Consider the following 21,196-nt stretch of genomic DNA (forward strand, 5'->3'; position numbering starts at 1 on the left):
GACATTTCAGTATTACAGTATTTTATTTTCTTTTTTCTAACCATAATTTTCAATATAATTGCAATTATGTTGTATGTGTAGTTTTATAGATTACTTTTTTCATTTAGATTATCACCAAAAAGTTTAAAGTCTTTTTTTATTAATTATGAAGATTATTTTTCTTTTATTTATTTTTATTGAATTTATTGAGGTGCATTGGTTAATAAAATTACATAGGTTTCAAGTATACAGTGCTATAATACATCATCTATATATCGTATTGTGTGTTTACCACCTTTATTTTCAAGTGTCCTCTATTACCACGTACTCCTCTCCTTTACCTTCTTCAGCTTCCTTCCACCTCCTTTACTCTGGCAATCACCATACTGTTGTCTGTGTCCATGAGTCTTTTTTTTTCTTTTGCTTACTACCTTCACCCTTCTCACCCAGCCTCCAAGCCCCTCTGTCTCCTCTGACAGCTGTCAGAATGTTCTCTGTGTACTTGAGTCTGTCTCCACTTTGTTAGTTTATTTTATTCATTAGATTTCACATATTTTTCAGACTGTAAGACACACCCAGGGTTTAGAGGAGGAAAATAGGAAAAAAAAATTTTGAAGCAAAAAATGTGGTAAAATATTTAGTAACATAAATAGCATAATATTTCACCAGTGTAAATGTAAACAGACCTCAACAGCAGCATTAACAACCATTATTCCTCTCAAATTTGGGGGGGGGTGGATTCATCTTATAGTCTGAAAAATACAGGGAAGGGAAATCACATGTACAGTACTTGTCTTTCTCTGACTGGTTATTTTACTTAGCCTAATAGTTTCCAGGTCCATCCATGCTATCGCAGAAGGTAAGATTTCCTTTTTTTTAATGGTTAGATAGTATTCCATTGTGTAAATGTACCACAGCATTTTTATCTGCTCATCTACTGATAAGCATTTGGGCTACTTCTAAATCTTGGCTATTGTAAATATTGCTTCAATAAACATAAGGGCACATGTATTCTTTTGAACTAGTGTTTTAGATTTCTTTGGATATATTCCCAGAAGTGGAATTGCTGGATCATAAGGCAGTTTCATTATTAATTTTAAAGGCAACTTCATACTGCTTTCTTCAGTGGCTGCACCAATCTATATTCCCACCAACCTTGCATGACAGTTCGTTTTTCTCCACAACCTCACCGACACTTTTGTTTGATGTTTTTTTTTTTTTGCTGATATCCATTCTGACAGTTGTGAGGTAATATCTCATTGTGGTTTCAGTTGCATTTCTCTGATGATTAGTGACGTTGAGCACCTTTTCATATGTCTATTGTCCATCTCTATGGAGAAGTGTCTCTTCAAGTCTTTTTCCCATTTCTTAATTGGATTTTCTTTGTGTTGAGTTTTAGAAGTTCCATATAAATTATGGATATTAAGCCCTTCTCAGATGTATCAGTGAATATGTTCGCCCATTCAATGGATTTTCTTTTCATTTTGTTGATGGTTTCCTTTGCTTTGCAAAGGCTTTTTAGTTTGCTGTAGGTCATTTGTTCATTTCTTCCTTTTGTTCTTTTGCCTGAGCTGATACCACTATTATTCAACATTGTACTGGAAGTCCTAGCCACAGCAATCAGACAAGAAGAAATAAATGGCATTCAAATTGGAGAGGAAGAAGTAAAACTGCCATTATTTGCAGATAACATGATACTGTATATAGAGAAGCCTAAAGATTTCACCAAAAATTTCTAGAACTGATAAATGAATTCAGTAAAGCAGCAGGAACATAATAAATATCCAAAAATCTATTGCATTTTTATACACCAATAATGAAATGGGGGTGTCCAACCTGCAGCCTGAAGGCCATATGCAGCTCAGGATGGCTATGAATGTGGCCCAGCACAAAATTGTGAATTTACTTAAAACCTTTTTTTTGCTCACCAGTTTTTGTTAGTGTTTGTATATTTAATGTGTGGCCCAAGACAACTTTTCTTCTTCCACTGTGACCCAGAGATGCCAAAAGGTTGAACACCCCTGCTATCAGAAAGGAAAACTAAGAAAAGAATCTCATTTATAATTGCTTCAAAAAAACAAAATACCTACGAGTAAATTTAACAATGGGTGCAAAAGACCTGTACTTAAAAGATTATAAGACACTGAAGAAAGAAATTGAAAAAGAAACAAATAAGTGGAAGCATACTCATGTACCATGTTTATGGATAGGAAGTGTTAACATCATTAAAATGTCCATACTACCCAAACCAAGCTATAGATTTAATGCAATTCCTACCAAGATACCATGACATATTTCACAGAACTAGAATTAATATTTCAAAATATGTATGGAACCACAAAAGATCTAAAATCTTTTTAGATCTTGACAAAAAATAACATAGTGGAGGAATCATACTACTTAATATCAAACTATACTACAAGGATATAGTAATCAAAACAGCATGGTACTGGCATAAAAACAGACATACAGATCAATGGAACTGAATAGAGAGCCCAGAAATAAACCCAAGCCTTTATGGTCAATTAATATTTGACAAAGGAAAAAAAAACATACAATGGGGTAAAGACAGACTATTCAACAAATGGTATTAGGAAAATTGGACAGATTTGTACAAAAAAGTGAAACTAGACCATCTTCTCTCACCATATACAAGGATAAACTCAAAATGAATTAAAAACTTGAGTGTGAGATGTGAAACTATAAGAATCCTAGAAGAAAACATAGGCAAAAATAATAATTGTGGATGACATTTAGTAAAATCTCAGGCATTTCTTATAGCAATATTTTTCTGATAAAATATTTATTAAATGTTATAAAATTATAGTTATTATAAACATAGACTTAATAAATAAAATATGGTGAGACATTAAGTTCTCATGAATTCTCCCCGGAGCCTTCACTCTTCCTCTACCTGAAAGTGACCAGAGGTGACCTCTGAAGATCGCTATTCACTTGACCCAGAAAACCCCACAAAATCATGCAAATCAAGAGGCTTAAATCTTTGTGTCCACTTTAAGAACACTCATGAAACTGCCCAGGTCATCAAAGGTATGCATATTTGAAAGCCACCAAGTATCTGAAAGATGTCACTTTAAAGAAGAAATGTGTCCCATTCCATCGATACAATGGTGGAGTTGGTAGGTGTGCCCAGGCCAAATGGTGGGGCTGGCTGGACACAGGGTCAGTGGCCCAAAAAGAGTACTGAGTTTTTGCTGTATGTGCTTAAAATACATAGAGTAATGCTGAACGTAAGGGTTTAGATGTAGATTTTCTGGTCATTGAGCACATCCAGGTGTACAAAGCTTCCAAGATGCAGCATAGAATTTACAGAACTCATGGGAGGATTAACCCATACATGAGCTCTCCCTGTCATATTGAGATGATCCTCACTGAAAAAGAGTAGACTTTCCCTAAACCAGAAGAGGAAGTTGCACAGAAGAAAAAGATATCCCAGAAGAAACTGAAGCTCATGGCCAGGGAATAAATGTAGCATAAAACAAACACTAATAAAGTAATAAACAAACAAATAAATATATATGTTATGATAGGAAATTTGCTATTCTCCCAACATTAAACATAAAACCATTTAAAAATTTTCTCTTAATACTATGACTAAGAGTTTTAAGTATAAATCACCTCCTTAGGCTATATTTCATTTCAAGGTAAAGAATTCTTCCACTTGTGTTGTAGTCTTCTTTGTGGCTTAATGCTGTGGCTACTTTTCCAACTGTTTCTATAAATGTTTCCTGTGCTTGCATTACATTGACATTACAGTTACTGAATGTACTATATTGGCTTTTTTTTTTTAAAGCTGTCTTAGCTTCCTAAAATGATTTTCCATTTGTTTTCCTGATTCTCTCTCCCTATAGGTCCTCTTTCCCATCTCCCAGTTCTCCGCCTTACCTAACGCTAGATACAAAGCCAGGGAAGTTGTCTGGAAGACTTCTCTGACTTTCTCTGGCATGTGTGCCCTGCCCCCACACCAGTGTCAGCCAATACTCTCATCTTCTTCACCCTTGGCAACTTGTACAGAGTCAGGCTGAGCTATATGTATTTTCCCTTTAATGGGTAAAACTTGGCTCAATTGTGGCAATTCCATATTGTTCTCCTTTATATACACACACACACATCTGTGATATTCTAAGCAAATTGCATTTCTTTCTCTGTAATTAGATGGTCTCAACATCTGACATGTAGGTGGTCTTTTGACATTTGACATTCTTTTGAAATGCCTTTTGACATTTTCATAATGTCTGTCTTTGTTGGAGCAACCAGAACACTGTCATATATTAGGCATTAAATATTAAATTTTTATTGTTGAGTGAATGATGAATAAATATATTTTAAGCCAATTTGTTTTTTATGTATATGACTACATGAGAGTCCTCTTATTTTTTACCTTTCCCAAGGTTGAAGGCCAGCTATTTAATTCTAATTCTCTCAACTTCAACACTATTTTTCCTTAAAACAATTTCTCATCCTTTAATCATTTGGTTACTCAAAAATATCACCTCTGCATTGTATTAATACTTGTCTTTTTTCAAACAAGGAGACTAGTGCCAAGCACGATACTCTGTAGATGTGACCAGTGCACCCTGTGAAAAAGTGACGAGGTCCCTGATCTTTTGTGCTCTAGTCCCATCAAAACTTCAAGCACAGCTCCCTTTTGGAACTTTCAGAGCAGGTGCATGAGAACTACTGAAAGCACATCTGGAAAACTTTTAAGTCCCCAGGATAATGAATACTGCCACCTCAATGCTCTTAGTTAGTAAAACAGGAGAGACTGTCCTGTTCGCTGACAAACTGTCTAATCTTCCTTCTTTCCCCTCACTGCCTAAGTTGAGAGAACATTGAAACTCACAGGTGTAAGCCCTAAAAAGTATAAAGAAAATGAAAACAAATGTCACTTCTTTTCCAGGTGCTGCTCTTATTTTGTTAAATCTTGGCTTTTATATGATGAGGAAAATACTGAAACAAATGACAAAATGTGAATTATATGTGTATTTCACCTATCCATGCATTTCTATTTCTTGGAACTATGATGTGGTTGATGGCTTTTCATTTAAGGTGGTTAATGCAGATGGGCAGGCAATTATTAAAGAGAATTATGAGAGAAGAATGAAACCATCACTAGTTTTGTGTCTCTTCCTTGGTTATTTGTGAACTGTCAGACCCTTGTTAGCCCTGTCTTGCCCCTCCATTTGGTAATAGGTGTTCAGCAGGGATTTCACCAAAGGCAACAGATGGGCAAGCATTTTTGCATCATTTTCATGACTCAAATTTCATGGTGATAAAATTGAGTTTTACTTTTTAGCCACGTAACTTCCTGTTCTTGACACTCTATACTTGTAGAAGAGGTTTGAGCAGATTTCATCTTGGTATTCAATATTTTTACAAAGTCAGGTTCCCGCTATGGTTGCATCTTCCAGGTGGTGAGATTGGCCTTGTGCCTTGTTATGACATCATTACATTAGTGGTTTCGGATGAAGAAGCTGGTCCTTCAGTGAAGGGCTGTTGCTACAATGGACCTCATCCATCTGTTCCTCTTCATGGGTCCTTTCCAGTGTATGATCTCAACATCACAGTACATCCAGTGGACAACCAACCACCTTCAATTGCAATAGGTGACAATGTCTTTTGTGTTCAAATCCTATTACCTCACCCAGTCACATAACCATGGTTCAGTGAAATAATTTACTTTACTTGTAGTCAAAAATAGAAAACCATGATACAGAATTGCCTCCAGTAACTGCCTTAGTGCACATTTGCGGAAAATCCCAAATCTATAAAAGATTACAGGGCAAAAGAATTTACTTGTTTAAAAGTTTAGATAATTCTGTATGGAGAGAGAATGCAAGTGTATGTGTGTGTGTGTGTGTGTGTGTGTGTGTGTGTGTATGAGGACAACATTGGAATCTTCAAATATTCTGGCTTCATTTCACATGAGAATACACTATTTGCCTGCTGGAGAGAGAGTAATTTATTTTATCCATAATAATTTCTATTAGAACAGAATGAGTATACCAGAGAGAGCATTTGTATACATTTAACCATATTTGCTTTTTAGAAAGTCATCTCTTCATAGGCATTATGTATATGTTCTGTCTCTCAGAAAAAAAATATGAGCATATGTATGAATGTTATTGAAATTTGCAAACTATCTCCCAAGCAATGTTCTGGAAAGAAAGCATTGTCCCTGCAGAATAATTAAGTACCAATGCATAAAAAAATGGTGGTTATGAGCAATTCATAATAGCTTGCAGGCAATTAACACTCTGATAAACAGAGGTAACAACTGATCTTGAAGAGTCCATAAACTACATTTAGTGGCTTATCATTAAAAACAGTTTGGCAATTCTTATTTTCATTTGTCACTTCTATAGAGACACAAGGGAAATCAGAGTTCCTTGAGAATGACTAAAGGGCTGTACTGAAGCATTTAGTATTTCTGCTGTCTTTCCATTATTGTCTGGCTTGCTTGTACAAGAAAAAAATGTAATTCCATAAGTCAAATTCCACTCATTAGCCCTGAATATTTTCACTGTAAGGAGAATTATGCCAGAGGAAATGAACATCTCCTGTGGAAGTGCATTTGCATATGGGAGGCTTCTCTGAATTGGAATTTCAATCACTCCCTTTGTCCTCACTATTCTGATTAGAGGATTTCACGCTAAGTCATAACTGTGTTGTTATTTGTATGCAGGTGCCATGTTCGAGGTAGATGAGGGTTTCTCAGCAGCCCTCACCATTAACCATTTGTCAGCCACTGACCCTGACACTGCAGCAGATGACTTGGAATTTGTTTTGATTTCTCCTCCCCAGTTTGGCTACCTAGAGAATACCCTACCTTCTGTGGGCTTTGAGAAAAGCAATGTGGGCGTAAGGATAGGTAAGTCAGTTTCATGACCAGCAATAACTTGCCTATGTTTATACTCTTACTGGCTAGATCATGCTCAATCCTGGGTAAGGACTTAAAAAATGGTCAAATCACTACATACATTTAAGAAATTATTATGGCTAGTGCTTTTAAATATTATTATATTTAATTTTAACTTTGAAATTTTCCATGCATGCAAGTTTACTTCAAAATAAGTGAAAATTTTACCTATGAAAATGAATAATTTCTGGGGATCTAAGGTACCACGTGGGAAGTGTAGTTAGCAATAGTGCACTGTAGATTTGAAAGTTGTGTTGTGAGTCTGCTTTAATGTTCTCACTGCCTCAACAACAAAATGGTAATGATGTGAGGTGAATGATGTGCTTCCCAACCTTATTGTAGTAAACATTTTGCAACATATTTGTATATTAACTCATCATCTTAAACTTATACAATATTATATGTCAATTATATCTCAGTAAAGCTGGAGGGAAAAGATTAATTGCATTAAAGTTTATACAATGTTCCTGTGACTTAATGTACAACATTGAACATTTTTCTTTTTTCATTCAAGACATTGTCAGAATACCACAGGTCAGCTGATTCCACTCAATCCAACCAGTTGCTTAATATGAATGTGAAGTAGGCAGATGATTGACTCTTGTTTTGCTTTTATTTGAAAGAGATGGTTTCTTGCTTTTTTCTAACACATCCTTTTAGTTGGTATTTTAAAAAATTACCAACCTTCTATCAGGAGAAAGTTAATATATGGTGAGAAAACTGAGGCCTTGGGAGAGGAAAGGTAATACCATAGAGTCGATTTTCTCAACAGCCTACATTCTTCACTCAGTACATGGCTTAGAAAACACTGGACTCCGTCTTTCTCATCTACCAGGGAAGATAAAGGATTTTCTTAGTTTCTTGGAAACACAGAGAGATGATGGTCTCTTTCTAACTGAAGCATGACAAGAACTGCTGATACAGAAGTAGTTTCAACCAAGAGACAATTTCACTGACCCAAGCATGTGAAGGCTGGTCGTGCAGTCCCTACACATTCTGGCCAGCACTTACCACCCTTCTGCTCTCCATGCACATTTGAACCCTTCCTTGGCATTTATGAATATCTGTTTTTATGTTGAGAGTTGACAGTCACTGTAGCAGCCCCTGATGGCTCATTCTTAAGTCAACTGCCATGATCTCTTGTTTGCTTTGCTGAGAAATAGGCTGTTGATTAAAGGATTAAGGACTAGTAGCTAAAAATAAAAATGAGTTTCTTATTTACCTGCTTTATCTTGGTGTACTTTAGCTTCATTTCGTTGGAAAGACATGAAGGCTTTGCATATTAACTATGTGCAATCCAGGCACCTGAGGATGGAACCAACAGCCGACCAGTTCATGGTATACGTCACAGATGGGAAACACCGCTCCTTGGAGATACCATTTTACATTACAATCAACCCCACAAACGATGAAGCTCCTGACTTTGTGGTACAGAATATTACTGTAAGATCAGAAGTTCCTATTTCTCTCTTATCATTTTCTGATTTTTATTTTCACCTTGTCAACTTAACACGTTTTGTGTATGTATGATTTTTCTGTATGAGTCTATTTACAAATCAGGGACCATATTATACCTGCTACTCTCTACTTTAAAAATAATTAGTTAAATTTTTGATAACAGCATAGAATTATTTTAAAAGACTTCTATTTTTTTACATATGATGATTTAATCCAGGCATACCTATAGCCAAGCTGACTAAATGGATGAGCCCTGACTTTGGAATAAGAGGTTCTTTGGTATTGCAGTTTGCTAGTTACAGGGTTTGGGGTACGTTATCTTCCTATGCCTCTGTTTCCTCATGTGCACAATGTACAGCAAGCCTCCCTTAGGGGTAGCCATGGTGCTCAAGACGGCCGGGCATTACTCAGTAAATAGGTGCCATTTGGGTTATTGTGGTTGTTATGTTTGTCCTATTTTTTTTTCTGACATTGACTGAAGCAAATATCACCTATTTTAAAACAATTATCTTACCTTATTTTTCACTAAAAATGCAAAAATCTTCACTTGATTTTTGTTTTCTACTGAAACTTAATGGTAAGTGGGAGCCAACACACAGTGAGATTTAAGTGCCAGCTTTTGCCTTTCTCCTTCAGCTGGAACATGGATTTCTCTGAAGCTCACTTACATAATCATGAGACAGAAAAAAAACATACAAATTGTTTCTTCTACATCTACCTCGATTGTCTTGAATCTTTCCAGAGTTTAGGGCTGGGGTTTCTGAAATAATTAGGCCACTGGGAAATTGTTTTTTGCTCTTCTCTGAAAGTAAGCATGCTTTTTACCTGAGCATTCCTTAGAGAAACTATTAAAGTATAACAAATATGGAGCTCTATTTAGGTGATTTAAAAAGATAGTCATATTTATTTTGCTTTCTTGTCAAAAATATATTTATTTTGTAGATAGCTGGGCTTCCATCCAGTTGTGTGAAGCATGCAAAAAAAAATGACATTTTAGTTTAAGTTGTTATTCATTTCAAACCTGTCTATTAGTCAGTATCTATATTTTATATATATTGGTCTAAACCTTTCATTTATAATCTCAATAAGCAATTAGATGGGCGAAAAAGAATCCCATATGTTTTCAACAAAATGTCCCAGTCATCTCGTGAACTGATTTACCACTGTTACCGTATAGTGAGTTCAGGAGTCCCAAACTCTATGAAGAATAATTACAACATATTTTTAGGTTACTTTATAAATTTCTTGGAGACAAGACAAGTTATCTTCAAAGATAATTTCATAATGATATCACTGTGCATTAAATTTTGAAACTATCTTCATCCTTAATAAGTAGGAGATTTAAAAAATCACATAATTTTAGCCCAGGTATCAGATATGGCAAATGATTCTTAATTATGCAAATTCAATGAAAAACAGTTGCAGGAAGGGTCCCTTTATAGTCAATAAAAGAGGCTAAAGAGAAATGAGATTTTCACAAATGTAAACCACACAGGAGTTCTGTTCGGAAAAAGTCCAGCTATTGTTAATATAATGAGAATGGTTTGTGCAACATCGCTGTAACCTGGCAGCCAAGGAGAGTGGGCTGGAATGCACATGTGTGTACATAACAACCTCTCCGTACTAGTCAGTGGGGGAGGTAGACATCATTGAGTGAGCATGTGTCCTGTGTGGCCGTCCCATTCAAAATGACTGAGTGAGTAGAGCAAGGAATCTGCATCAGATTTTGCCTTAAGTTTAAACATTCCTCCATGGAAACTATTTGGATGATTCAGAAGGCTTTCAGGGATGATGCAATGAGTGCAGTGCAAATAAAAACGTGGCACAAATGCTTCAAAAATGGTCGAGAAGATGCAGCAAAGTTGCAGCAAGATCAAGTCATGTTAACTGTGGTGTTTTTTAAAGTATGTTTTATTGATTATGCTATTACAGTTGTCCCAATTTTTTCTCCCCTTATCCCCCTCTGCCCTGTATCCCCCCACCCTTCAGCATTCCCTCCCCCATTAGTTAATGTCCATGGATTGTACATATAAGTTCTTTGGCTTCTCCATTTTCTATACTATTCTTAATGCACCCCCATCCATTTTGTACATACCAATTATGCTTCTTATTCCCTGTACCTTTTCTCCCATTCACCCCCCTCCCCACTAATAACCCTCCATGTGATCTCCATTTCTTGTGATTCTGTTCCTGTTCTAGTTGTTTGCTTAGTTCATTTTTGTTTTTGTTTTTTTAGGTTCAGTTGTTGATAGTTGTGAGTTTATTGCCATTACACTGTTCAGAGTTTTGACCTTTTTCTTAGATAAGTCCCTTTAACATTTCATATAATAAGGGCTTGGTGATGATGAACTCCTTTAACTTGACCTTATATGGGAAGTGCTTTATCTGCCCTTCCATTCTAAATGGCAGCTTTGCTGGATAGAGTAATCTAGGTTGTAGGTCTTTGCTTTTCCTGACTTTGAATAGTTCTTTCCTGCCCCGTCTTCCCTGCAAGATTTCTTTTGAGAAACTAGCTGATAGTCTTATGGGAACTCCTTTGTAGGTAACTGTCTCCTTTCTTCTTGCTGCTTCTAATATTTTCTCCTTATTTTTAATCTTGGGTAACTTAATTATGATGTGCCTTGGTGTGTTTTGTCTTTGATCCAACTTCTTTGGGACTCTCTGAGCTTCCTGAACTTCCTGGAAGTCTATATCCTTTGTCAGATTGGGGAAGTTTTTCTTCATTATTTTTTCAAATAGGTTTTCAATTTCTTGTTCTTCCTCTTCTCCTTCTGGCACCCCTGTGATTCAGATGTTGGCATGTTTAAAGTTGTCCCAGAAGTTCCTCAGCCTCTCCTTATTTTTTTGAATTCTTATTTCTTCATTCTGTTTCTGGTGGATGTTTATTTCTTCTTTGTCGCCCCAAACTGTTGATTTGAATCCCAGTTTTCTTCCCTTCACTGTTGGTTCTCTGTAAATTTTCATTTACTTCACTTTGCATAGTCTTCATTTTTTCCTTTATGTTGCAACCGTACTCAACCATTTCTGTGAGCATCCTGATTACCAGTCTTTTGAACTCTTCATCAGATAGGTTGTCTATCTCGTTGTCACTTAGTTCTTTTTCTGGAGTTTTGATCTGTCCTTTCATTTGGGCCATATTTCTTTGTCTCTAGGCATCTGTTATGTTGTAAAGGGTGGAGCATTAGGTATTTGCCAGGGTGGTTCAACCCAATTGTTACATTGTAGTACTGTATTTTAGGCATGAGTTAGAGAGGGAACAATGCCACTTGCTTGGGTCTCGCCTCACATTCCATTACTTCCCTCAATTCCTCCAAGCAGATTGTGCTCTTTCAGGTTCTGATTCCTGGGTGGGTAGGTGGGTTTGTGTACCTTCTAGGATCCGGTGGGGACCCCTCCAACAGATTCTCTTGTGAGGCTGAGAGTTTCTCACACCACTGCAACCCCCACAGGTCTTTATAGCCAGAGGTTTTGGGGCTTTATTTCCCCCAGCTGAAACCCTGGGTTGTACAGTCTGTCTCACTCCCCAAGTGTTCCTCCCAGCTTATCTGCATGTGAATGTGGGAAATCCCATCTGCCAGCTGCTGCCTTGCCCACCAGGTTCACCAGCCTGTATGTCCTCTCTGCCCTGGCTTTCCATTTCTGCCCCTCCTACCAGTCTAGATGAATGTTTCTTCATCCCTTGGTTGTTGGACTTCCATGCAGTTAGATTTTCTGGCAGTTCTGGTTGTCTTTTGTTTTTAAATTGGTTGTTATCCTTCTTTTGGTTGTGCGAGGAAGTGAAGCATTTCTACCTACACCTTTCTTAGCTGGAACTCCTTAACTGTGTTTTTTGATTGGGAAGGTAGGGTCGATCACAAGTATGCCACTCCAGGCCAATAAATCAATACTACCTCAATGTTCCTTGTCAGTTGAGAGAAGCAATATGATGAAAATGGCCACAGCTGTGAAAAACTGGTGATTGGCAGCTTCATTGTAACAACTCGCCTGCTATTGCATCATGTCTCATGTAGAGTTTTTTTGGCAAAACATTAAATCACCTAGGCAACTCACTCTCCCACAGCTCAGATTTGGCACTCTGTGTCTTCTGGCTTTTCCAAAACCACCTTTGAAAGGAAAAAGATTTCAGACCATTGATGAGATTCAGGAAAATATGACAGGACTGCTGATGGAGATTTAAACAAAGCATTTTGCAGTGTTTTGAATGGTGGAAGAGGTGCTGGGAGAACTGTGTGAGGTCCCAAGATGCTTGCTTTGAAGGGGACTATGTACAATGTTTCTTTATCTTGTATCTTCTTCAATAAATGCCTCTATTTTTCATATTATATGGCTGAATACTTTTTGGACAGACCTTGTATATCTTTCAAGGCTAAAATGCCCACTCAGCCATAATGACATTCCTGATCTCCTCCACCCTTTTTCACTTCTTGTTTAGCCATATTTAGTAGCACTGGATATTTTCTTCCTTGTGTTATAATTATTGATGGGTAGGCCTTCACGATTTCATCTAACATTGATTCTTCAGAATATTTGTATTCCCCATAAATGCAGCACAGTGACATTGCAGATTTCTGATAAGTAAATGTTAAATTGATAATTAGATCTTACTACATTTCAAAATAGAAAGCAGGAATATTTCTTTATTTTCTTTGTTTTTATTGTGAGAAAAAGAAGATCAAGAGAACTAAGTACTACATCAAGTCCTAAATGACTAGACTCTACATGAAATAAAATACATCCTGTTCCATTTGTGCTTAAAGGAGTCGAAACCTGATGTGAGGTGTGAGTGGAGGAAGGTAGTTCAGGAAAATTAGAGATGTGAGGACTGGAGAGAAATGAGGGACCCAGGATTAAAATTTACATTCTGTATCCAGAAGCACCCTTCTTGATTATTGATTTCCATTGAAATACAGAAGTTTTTACTGCAATGACAAAAATTTAAGAATACCAAACACCCCCAGTGTGTATAGCAGATATGTGTGACATTTCTAAAATAGAAATACAAGAATTATAAAAGGAACAAGGTCCAGAAGGTTAAAACGACAGATTAGGATCTGAAGGTGAAGGGTCTGTCTCAGTCAGTTTTACAAGTGAACTTCTCAGTGACTTCAAGAAAGCAAACATCTTTTGGTTGCTCCCCCAGCCCCAACTTTTGAATGATGAAATTTTACACACACCCACTATCCTTTGTCTATCATGGAAATAAAGTGCTTTGAAATCTTCAGTAAAAATGTGAAAAAGATTAAATATATGTGCTCTTATCTTCTAAGGTTATGTTAAACCAGCAAATACTTAGGACTCATAACACACCAATCTCATGGAAAATTTTTAGTACGATATCTTAAAATTTTTCTTTTGAACAACTGGCCAAAAGAAGGATCAGTTTTATTTTGCATGCAGCTGACTTTTCTGACTTGCTGTCTGTCATTGTAGGTGTGTGAAGGGCAGATGAAAGAGCTGGATTCTTTCATCATCAACGCTGCTGACCTGGATGTTCCCAGGGACCCCTTGCTGTTCAGCATCACTCAGAAACCACGTCATGGCCTCCTCATCAGCGGGGTGCTTAGCAAAGATTTTCCTCAGTATACGCAGCCAGCCAGCCCTGGCCAGAAGCATGAACTTGTTTCCAATTTTTCTGTGGAACTTCTCAAGAATGGTATATCATGTTCTACTTTTGTTTGTGCTCGATTTAATAATTTAACCCAGAAAAGATAAAAATAAATCAGAGAAATAGGAAGTAAAGAAATGGCATTTACCTACTTTATTTATTTATACCTCAAGGGTTTTCTCTTGGCTCTGGATTAATGTAGGGCATGAAGATCCAGCTAAAGATAGTGGGTAATTAAAAAGAAAATAATATATTTTCTTTCACTTTTAGAGCATCAATAAAAATGACATTTGTGATTTTTGGTATTTTAGCTAAAGCTTTTAATGTCATATTTAAAATTTCCTTTTAAAACCATTGAGATCATGGAACTAAATTTGAAGAGATTTGTCTGCCAAAATTTCCACATTTGAAACACATATAGAACCATATATAATAATTCATTGCTCTCTGAGGAGAGAATTTCCTCTTTAAGGAAATGAAACATTGAAACAGTAGTAGCCTGAATTACATTTTTATTTACTCTTTTTGTAAAAAATGATATAAACCCATTTTATATATATAAAAATACTTTTAAATATTTGAGAAAACTGTGCACATCAAGAATCACTGCCTGCTCTCACTCTCCTTCCTGTCTTCATGTCAGCTTCTGCCTCCCCAGCCTGGAGGGTCCTTCCCCCTCTTTCACTGCATGGCTAAAATATTAATAAAAATATAGTTTGTGATGATTACAGTTTTTCTTTTCATGGACATACTACATGTAATTTTATACAACTGTCTTCTATTTTTAATGTGCAGATATCTTTTAATTTCTTGATATTATAATTTACATATCAATAAACATCATTTACATATATTTATGTTAAATATATTTTACATATATTTATGTAACATAAATCTTGGTGCACATCTCTTATTTTTTTTCATAAGTTTTTATAATGGAATTACGTGGCAACAAAAGGTGAGAATTTAGAATACTTTTAGGGTAAAAAGGACCATGGCCACCATGCGCATAAGCATGTCTATTGCCTAGTCAATCACCAATATTATTTTCAAAAACCTTTACAAATTTGGAAGTCAGTAACAGTCTCATTATTATCTTGATTTGAAATTCTCAGATTTTGAGTAAAATTGAAACTATTTTTATGTTTACTGACCATATGTTTCACCTTTTGTGAATTGCCTGATAATATATTTTGCCCAATTTTTTATCATTCATATTGATTTATAAAAGAACATTAAATATTGTTTTATATTTTTATCACATGTTACAAATAAGGTTTTTCATATTTTCCTTTTCATTTAGTTTTTAAGTAGAGAGATAAAAAAATTGCAAGTCCTCCAAAATTATTCTTCTTTCTCAACACTGTTTTGGCTTTCTGGGTCTCTTTGTATTTCCATAAGGAATGCTATGTAGCAGGGGTGTCAGGCTTATTTTCACCACATCAGCCTTGTGGTTGCCTTCAAAGAGATGAATGCAGTTTTAGGACTGTATAAATGTAACTACTCCTTAGCAGTTAAGTGAGAGCTTGGCTCTGCCACCGGGTAGAAGCAAGGTGCCGGGCAGATAAAACAAGGTGGAGAGCCAGATTCAGCCCATAGGCCTTGTGTTTGCCAGTTGTGCTATATAGGTTTAAAAATAGTTTTATACCTAAAGTTTGATACATCTAGAATTTGTTTTGGTTTTGACTTGAGGTAGGGTAGGAATCTAATCATAATTTCCCCCATGTAATGAACAATTTTCTGTTTCATCTGAGCACCATGACACCATTGTTCTCCTGTAGTTTACTAAGTCATATGTCCTTTTCTCACTGATTTTAACTAAGATTTTTATCAAATATTGAAGTATTTAAAATAGGAATTTTTAATCAATTAAGAGGATACTTTTACTTTATAAAACAGTTTAATTTCACCCCCTGTTGCACTGATTAATGATCTCTTCTAATAACAGTGGTGTAGAAATTAAAACGATTATCTGACATGTTTTGAAATTGTCCAATCATGAGACAGATTTACTTCCTCTCTTTTTCCCCTTCTTCCAGGAATGAAGTTGGTGTATGTGCATGATGACTCAGAGAACCTTGCTGATGACTTCACAATCCAGTTGTCAGATGGGAAACACAAGATACTTAGGACCATTTCAGTAGAGGTCACCCCAATCAATGATGCAAAACCAATCCTGACCAAGTAAGCTACCTGAAGAGTCCCTTTTAGATTCTTTATAGAAGTTTGAGGTCTGGAAGGCTAGGTGTACATGTAGTGTGTGTCCTCAGAGAGAAACAAGTGCTTGCTTGCTCCTATCACAGTTTGTCCCACCTACCCAGGTGCCTAGAACTTTAATGCAAAGGTTACTTAATGTAACTGCCCCTTAACCATTCTCAAAAGAGCCCTTTAATTATTTCATTTTTCTCTAAAATGTCTATTGAGTTATAAACAATAAAGAATGACTGAACATACAGTATAAAATGAACAGTGTATTAAATATTTAGACACATGCACACACATGCACCAAACTGCAATTAATATATAGATTCAACTGAAGTGTGATAATATTAACTGTAGAACATCCTCACTGTAGATCTGGTCAAACTTTTCACTAAGAGTGGCTGAGGGAAATATACAAATATCACTTTCTTATCATCTTGGTATTTATTTCATTGTCCACCAGTCTGCTGCACTGTTCCCTATGAATCAACAGCCCCTTGCCACCTGATGTCAAAATAATCACTTTTTAAAAATTCTGAGCTGCTATGATTAATTGCCCACTTTTTCCATATCTCCCTTTGTAGTTGAGCAGAGTTTGATCATAGGGTATGATCTTTATCAATTATATTTCTATAGCTCCAGCCATTTCTCTTGTTATTGGCAACTGTATAGAAGTGTATGAGGTCAGAGCTTGATACCTGTGAGGGCTGAATGTAGAGAAGCATCTGCTGTTTGGCACCTCACCTTCACATTCAGTGGTGCAGCGGTGAGAGGCACTGAGTAGACAGTGCTTATCAGGAAGTGAACGACTTTCTAAAAGTGTGTAAACTCCCAAAGCCTCCTCCACTTTGCAGAAGAGAGGACCTCAAATAAGTCCCTGCCAGCTCTCCTGCTGTTCCCTTATGGGCCACCAGCAAGGACCTTGAAAAGCATTATGGGAAATACTGATGATAGTTTTTTTGGAGGATTGCATCTCAGACATTAGTTTAACGAAGCATGTGCAACAGAAATTTCTTCCGTAGGTGGAATGTTGGATTGGTATCTCTTGATCTGTTTATCAAATGAAAATATGAAGGATATTGCAGTATTATGAAATCTCCTTTCTGAGGACCTCACTTTACCTAAGAGAGAGGGAGGGAGGTAAAAACTGGAACTTATTAAGTGCTTACTATGGACAGTGTGTTGGATCCTTTCACATATATTATTTCCTTAAATCCATCAACACTGGGGGGAGTAAGTATTATTTTCCCCACTAAGAGAACAGATCAAACAGATAAAATAAGTAAGACACTCAGTTCTGTCTGGTTTATATTTCCTTCTATGGTCTTGTTATTAAACTTCCTAGGATAGCTTCATCTATAGGCTCACCAAATCTCCTTTAACCCTGCTTTAAAATTCCTCCTTTTTCTCTCTTTTCTTTCTCCTTTCTTTCTGCCCTGTGGTGAGGAAGTTACAGTCCCCCTTCTTTTCCCTTTGTATGTGTCCTTGGGTAAACCACCTCTTGCCTCCTCCCAGAATGTACTCCATGATGTTTTTTCTCCTGCATTTCTAATCTCTCCCTTTTTATCCTTTCAGTTAACAAAATATAGGGATAGAGTTAGTGGTTGAGAGAGCAAATTCTGGAGCTAGACTGCCTTGGTTCAGCCACTTACTGGTGTTGTGACCTTGAACATGTTACTTAACCTCTAACACTTTGTCACCCCTTTGTAAATTGGGATAATAACATATACTCTTCGCAGGGTTGTTGCAAAGATTAAATGAATTAAAATATGTAAAACTGCTGACAAAGTGAGTTAGTGCATAATGAGAGCTCATAAGTGTTTGTTACTATGATTATTAGAAGCAGGTATCCTCATTCTCAAGCTACAAAGATGGCCCAGTTCCTCATTTATTTCAAACTACTCAAAAGAAGAGTTTGTGCTCACTTCCTCCATTTATGTCCACTGTCTTCCCCCTTAGCCACTTGATTCCTAACCAAATCTAATGGCTCTTCTAATCTTACTGACCCTGTTAGAACATTTGACAACATGTCTTTGGTATTACTTTTAGATGCTGTGGTCCCTCAGTCACATCCCCTGAGTCCCCCTGTGACTGCAGCTGTGGCTGGGGTGGAACGTACTCTGTGCACTGTCACTGCCCCCCTCCAGTGCCCACAGTGCCTTGTCCCATTTTTCTGCCTCAGGGCTTTCTCTGAAGCAGCAGTGTCTCATCTAGCCCGTGCTCAGGCACAGCAGACACACTCGGAGGGCAGCCCTGGACCTGTGGAAGCTGGTGGATAAAATATTCTAGCCTCCTGTTCTTCATCAGCACAGTCTGAGACCTTTCACACTATTCTTCATAGGATCCCAGCAGCTCTGAGCCCCGTAGTAATAAAAACACCCTTTGTTGCCACTTCCTTCTTCCTTCTCTCATTCCTCACTCCATCTCCTGTTCCTGAAAGCACTTCCCAAAGAAATTACCTGCAAATGTCATAGAGTCTCTTTCAGTATAATTCAGACTATGATATACTTTCCTCTCTCTCTGCTTCTCGGTGAAAAGACATTGTGACAGACATTGTTTAGGTCCTTTCACATATATCATCATGCAGAGAGAGAGTGATGTAGGAGGCTACTGATTACCTAATATCAAACTCATAATGGTATATTATAAAAGGTACCAGAACCCCTTTGGGTAAATCATTTAGTCTGTCTAAGTTTTTGCCTGTAAAATTAGAGCAATAATAACTGAACCACTTCATGAAGCTGATGTCATATGAAATAAAATATTAGAAACAAAATATTTTTATAAAAATAAGTTATAGCATAAAATTGTGAAGTTCTGTACATAAATGATTAGAAGTATGTAATTACCTCATAGCACATTCATTATGGCTAATTGTCTTTTAGGACTTTTACATGTAAAGAAAAATGAGAGCCTCTTCCATGAGTCTGACTCATCATTTTTAATACTTTGGATACTGAATATTATTTATCCCCAAAATGTTGAAATTGGAAACTGTAGTAGTCATTAATGAATGTCCCCTGCTAAAACCATACCTTCTATTTTCACATCAACCCAGACATCTTCCTTTTTACAGGAAGGCTGAAATCACAATGAGCATGGGCGAAACATGTATTATTTCTGGCGCCGTTCTTTCAGCCACAGATGAAGACTCACCGAGGGAAAAGATTTACTATTTATTTGAAAGGCTTCCCCAAAATGGGCAGCTTCAGCTTAAGGTTAGTGACCTTTTTACTTTCATTGTTTTTCAAAATAAATATAGCTGATATAAATTTTCTCAATACACAGATTCTGTAACTGAAGTTATTCTCTAATAGCTATATTTTGCCTAAAAGTGGAAAATTTAACTTTCCCAGTTTGGGTTAACTCACACTATTTAAAATTTTCTTGCTCAATTCAGGATAAATTCTGCCAATGTCAAGGTTCTTCGCTGCTCCCTCTGCGCTGAACTGCACCTGAATTTGAGGGGGGTGGAGGGAATCACTGGGTTAGGCAAGTTGTCTAGTTTCTGATGAGAATCTTGAAGATATTTTTACTCCCTCTGGATTAAAAAATTTTCAGTAGACTTTATTTTTAGAGCCATTGTTGTGAATATCAATAAACTGACTTTAAAGTTTATGTAGAGAGGCAAAATGCACAAAATAGATACATAATATCAAAGGTGAACGAAATTGAAGGGCTGACAGCACCAGACTTTGAGACTTGCTGTAAAGCTGCAGTAGTCCAGACAGTGTGGGTTTGGTGAAAGAATAGACAAATAGTTCAGTGGAACAAAGTAAAAATCCCTCTAAGACATACATATAAATATAGTCAATTGATTTTTGACAAAGAAGCAGAATCAATACAATGGAGAAGAGAGTCTTTTAACAAATGATTCAGACTGTGCTCGTGATGCCCATCACCAATTACAGATCAGTCACTTGAAAAGGTCACTTGAGTAATCCGTGTAAATGTTTATTTGAATTGTGGATTAAGGCTAGCAACAAACACCACCAACCATCCCCAATGTGATTATTTGGCTGAATGCTTAACTTTGAATGTCATGTAGACACTCCTCCAAAGGCAGCAAGGATTCAACAGCTTGATTGTCTTAGATTGTAGGTACCATAGAGAATCAGAGTGAAGAGCAATCACTGATTTAAATTGAGGTACAGCTGTGTCCTTATTTCATTTCAAAGAGTAATGAAGCAGAAATGCAGTGAGAGCTCACACATTTGGGTGGCTTGGGAACTGACGTGTTTTGGATACGTGGAAGTCCAGATGGGTCCAGGTTCCCAGTATGGCACCATATAATTCTCTCCCAGCTCTTTTGTGGTTCTCCAGGTCTCTGCAAGACCGGGGACCAAGACTCTAGGTGTCTGAAATTTCTCCAGGGCTCTTGTTTTCTTGTTGACTTTCCTTAGTTTCCACACCATGCATCTGACTCTTTTCTTCCTCTTTTGGGCTTGCAAATGATTTTGTCAAGTCAAAGCTCACATTTGGGAATGTGAGTGGGGAATAAGTGGAGATGAGAGAGAACAAAATCTTCCTGGGGAAAGATTAAAAAGGAAAAAGTTAAATGGATTTACAGGATGTCCAGTTTAAAACCTGAGAGAGAACCTGTTTTAAAAATTAAATATGCAAATAGATCTTAGAACGGAAGCAATAAACCTAATTATTACAATATAATCCATTTTCAACCTGTGAGCACTAGAGCAGAACACACCTGTGTACAAATATCAGATGCGCACAAATATTTAAAAGATGAAATTTTACCAAAAGAATGCCAAAATGGGAAGTGATGGCATAATGAGAGAAGGACAAAGCATTTTTGCCAGGAACTGGAAGTCTGGGGAATAATGTGTCAAGAAAAAAAGAATGACTTAAATTTCAGTTCTAGTCTCTTAAGCCAGACAGAAAAACTGCAAGATATCACATGGTAAATTTTTAAGATGATATTTTTCTTGAATTATGTCAAACGACTTTTATGGGTTATTCTTGGGGAAAGCTACGTATTTTGAGAGAATAATGAT

At 36.7% G+C, this 21,196-nt stretch overlaps 1 protein-coding gene across 8 annotated transcripts in view; it reads left to right on the forward strand.

Moving 5' to 3' along the window:
• Positions 1-21,196, forward strand: part of FREM1 (FRAS1 related extracellular matrix 1) — a 160,492-nt gene that overhangs the window by 81,700 nt on the left and 57,596 nt on the right. For 7 of the 8 annotated variants that reach the window (XM_045840791.1, XM_045840790.1, XM_045840793.1 and 4 more), the window contains 6 exons: positions 5,412-5,606; positions 6,686-6,871; positions 8,166-8,362; positions 13,808-14,030; positions 16,022-16,166; positions 19,261-19,402. In XM_045840791.1, the coding sequence (XP_045696747.1) occupies positions 5,412-5,606; positions 6,686-6,871; positions 8,166-8,362; positions 13,808-14,030; positions 16,022-16,166; positions 19,261-19,402 (1,088 nt within the window). The remainder of the gene's footprint in view (positions 1-5,411; positions 5,607-6,685; positions 6,872-8,165; positions 8,363-13,807; positions 14,031-16,021; positions 16,167-19,260; positions 19,403-21,196) is intronic. The other variant, XM_045840792.1, reaches the window with a different exon arrangement.

The sequence above is a fragment of the Phyllostomus hastatus genome, unplaced genomic scaffold (genome assembly GCF_019186645.2).
Source record: "Phyllostomus hastatus isolate PE091 unplaced genomic scaffold, TTU_PhHast_1.1 phas_contig_34, whole genome shotgun sequence".
In the NCBI taxonomy this organism is placed as follows: Eukaryota; Metazoa; Chordata; class Mammalia; order Chiroptera; family Phyllostomidae; genus Phyllostomus; species Phyllostomus hastatus.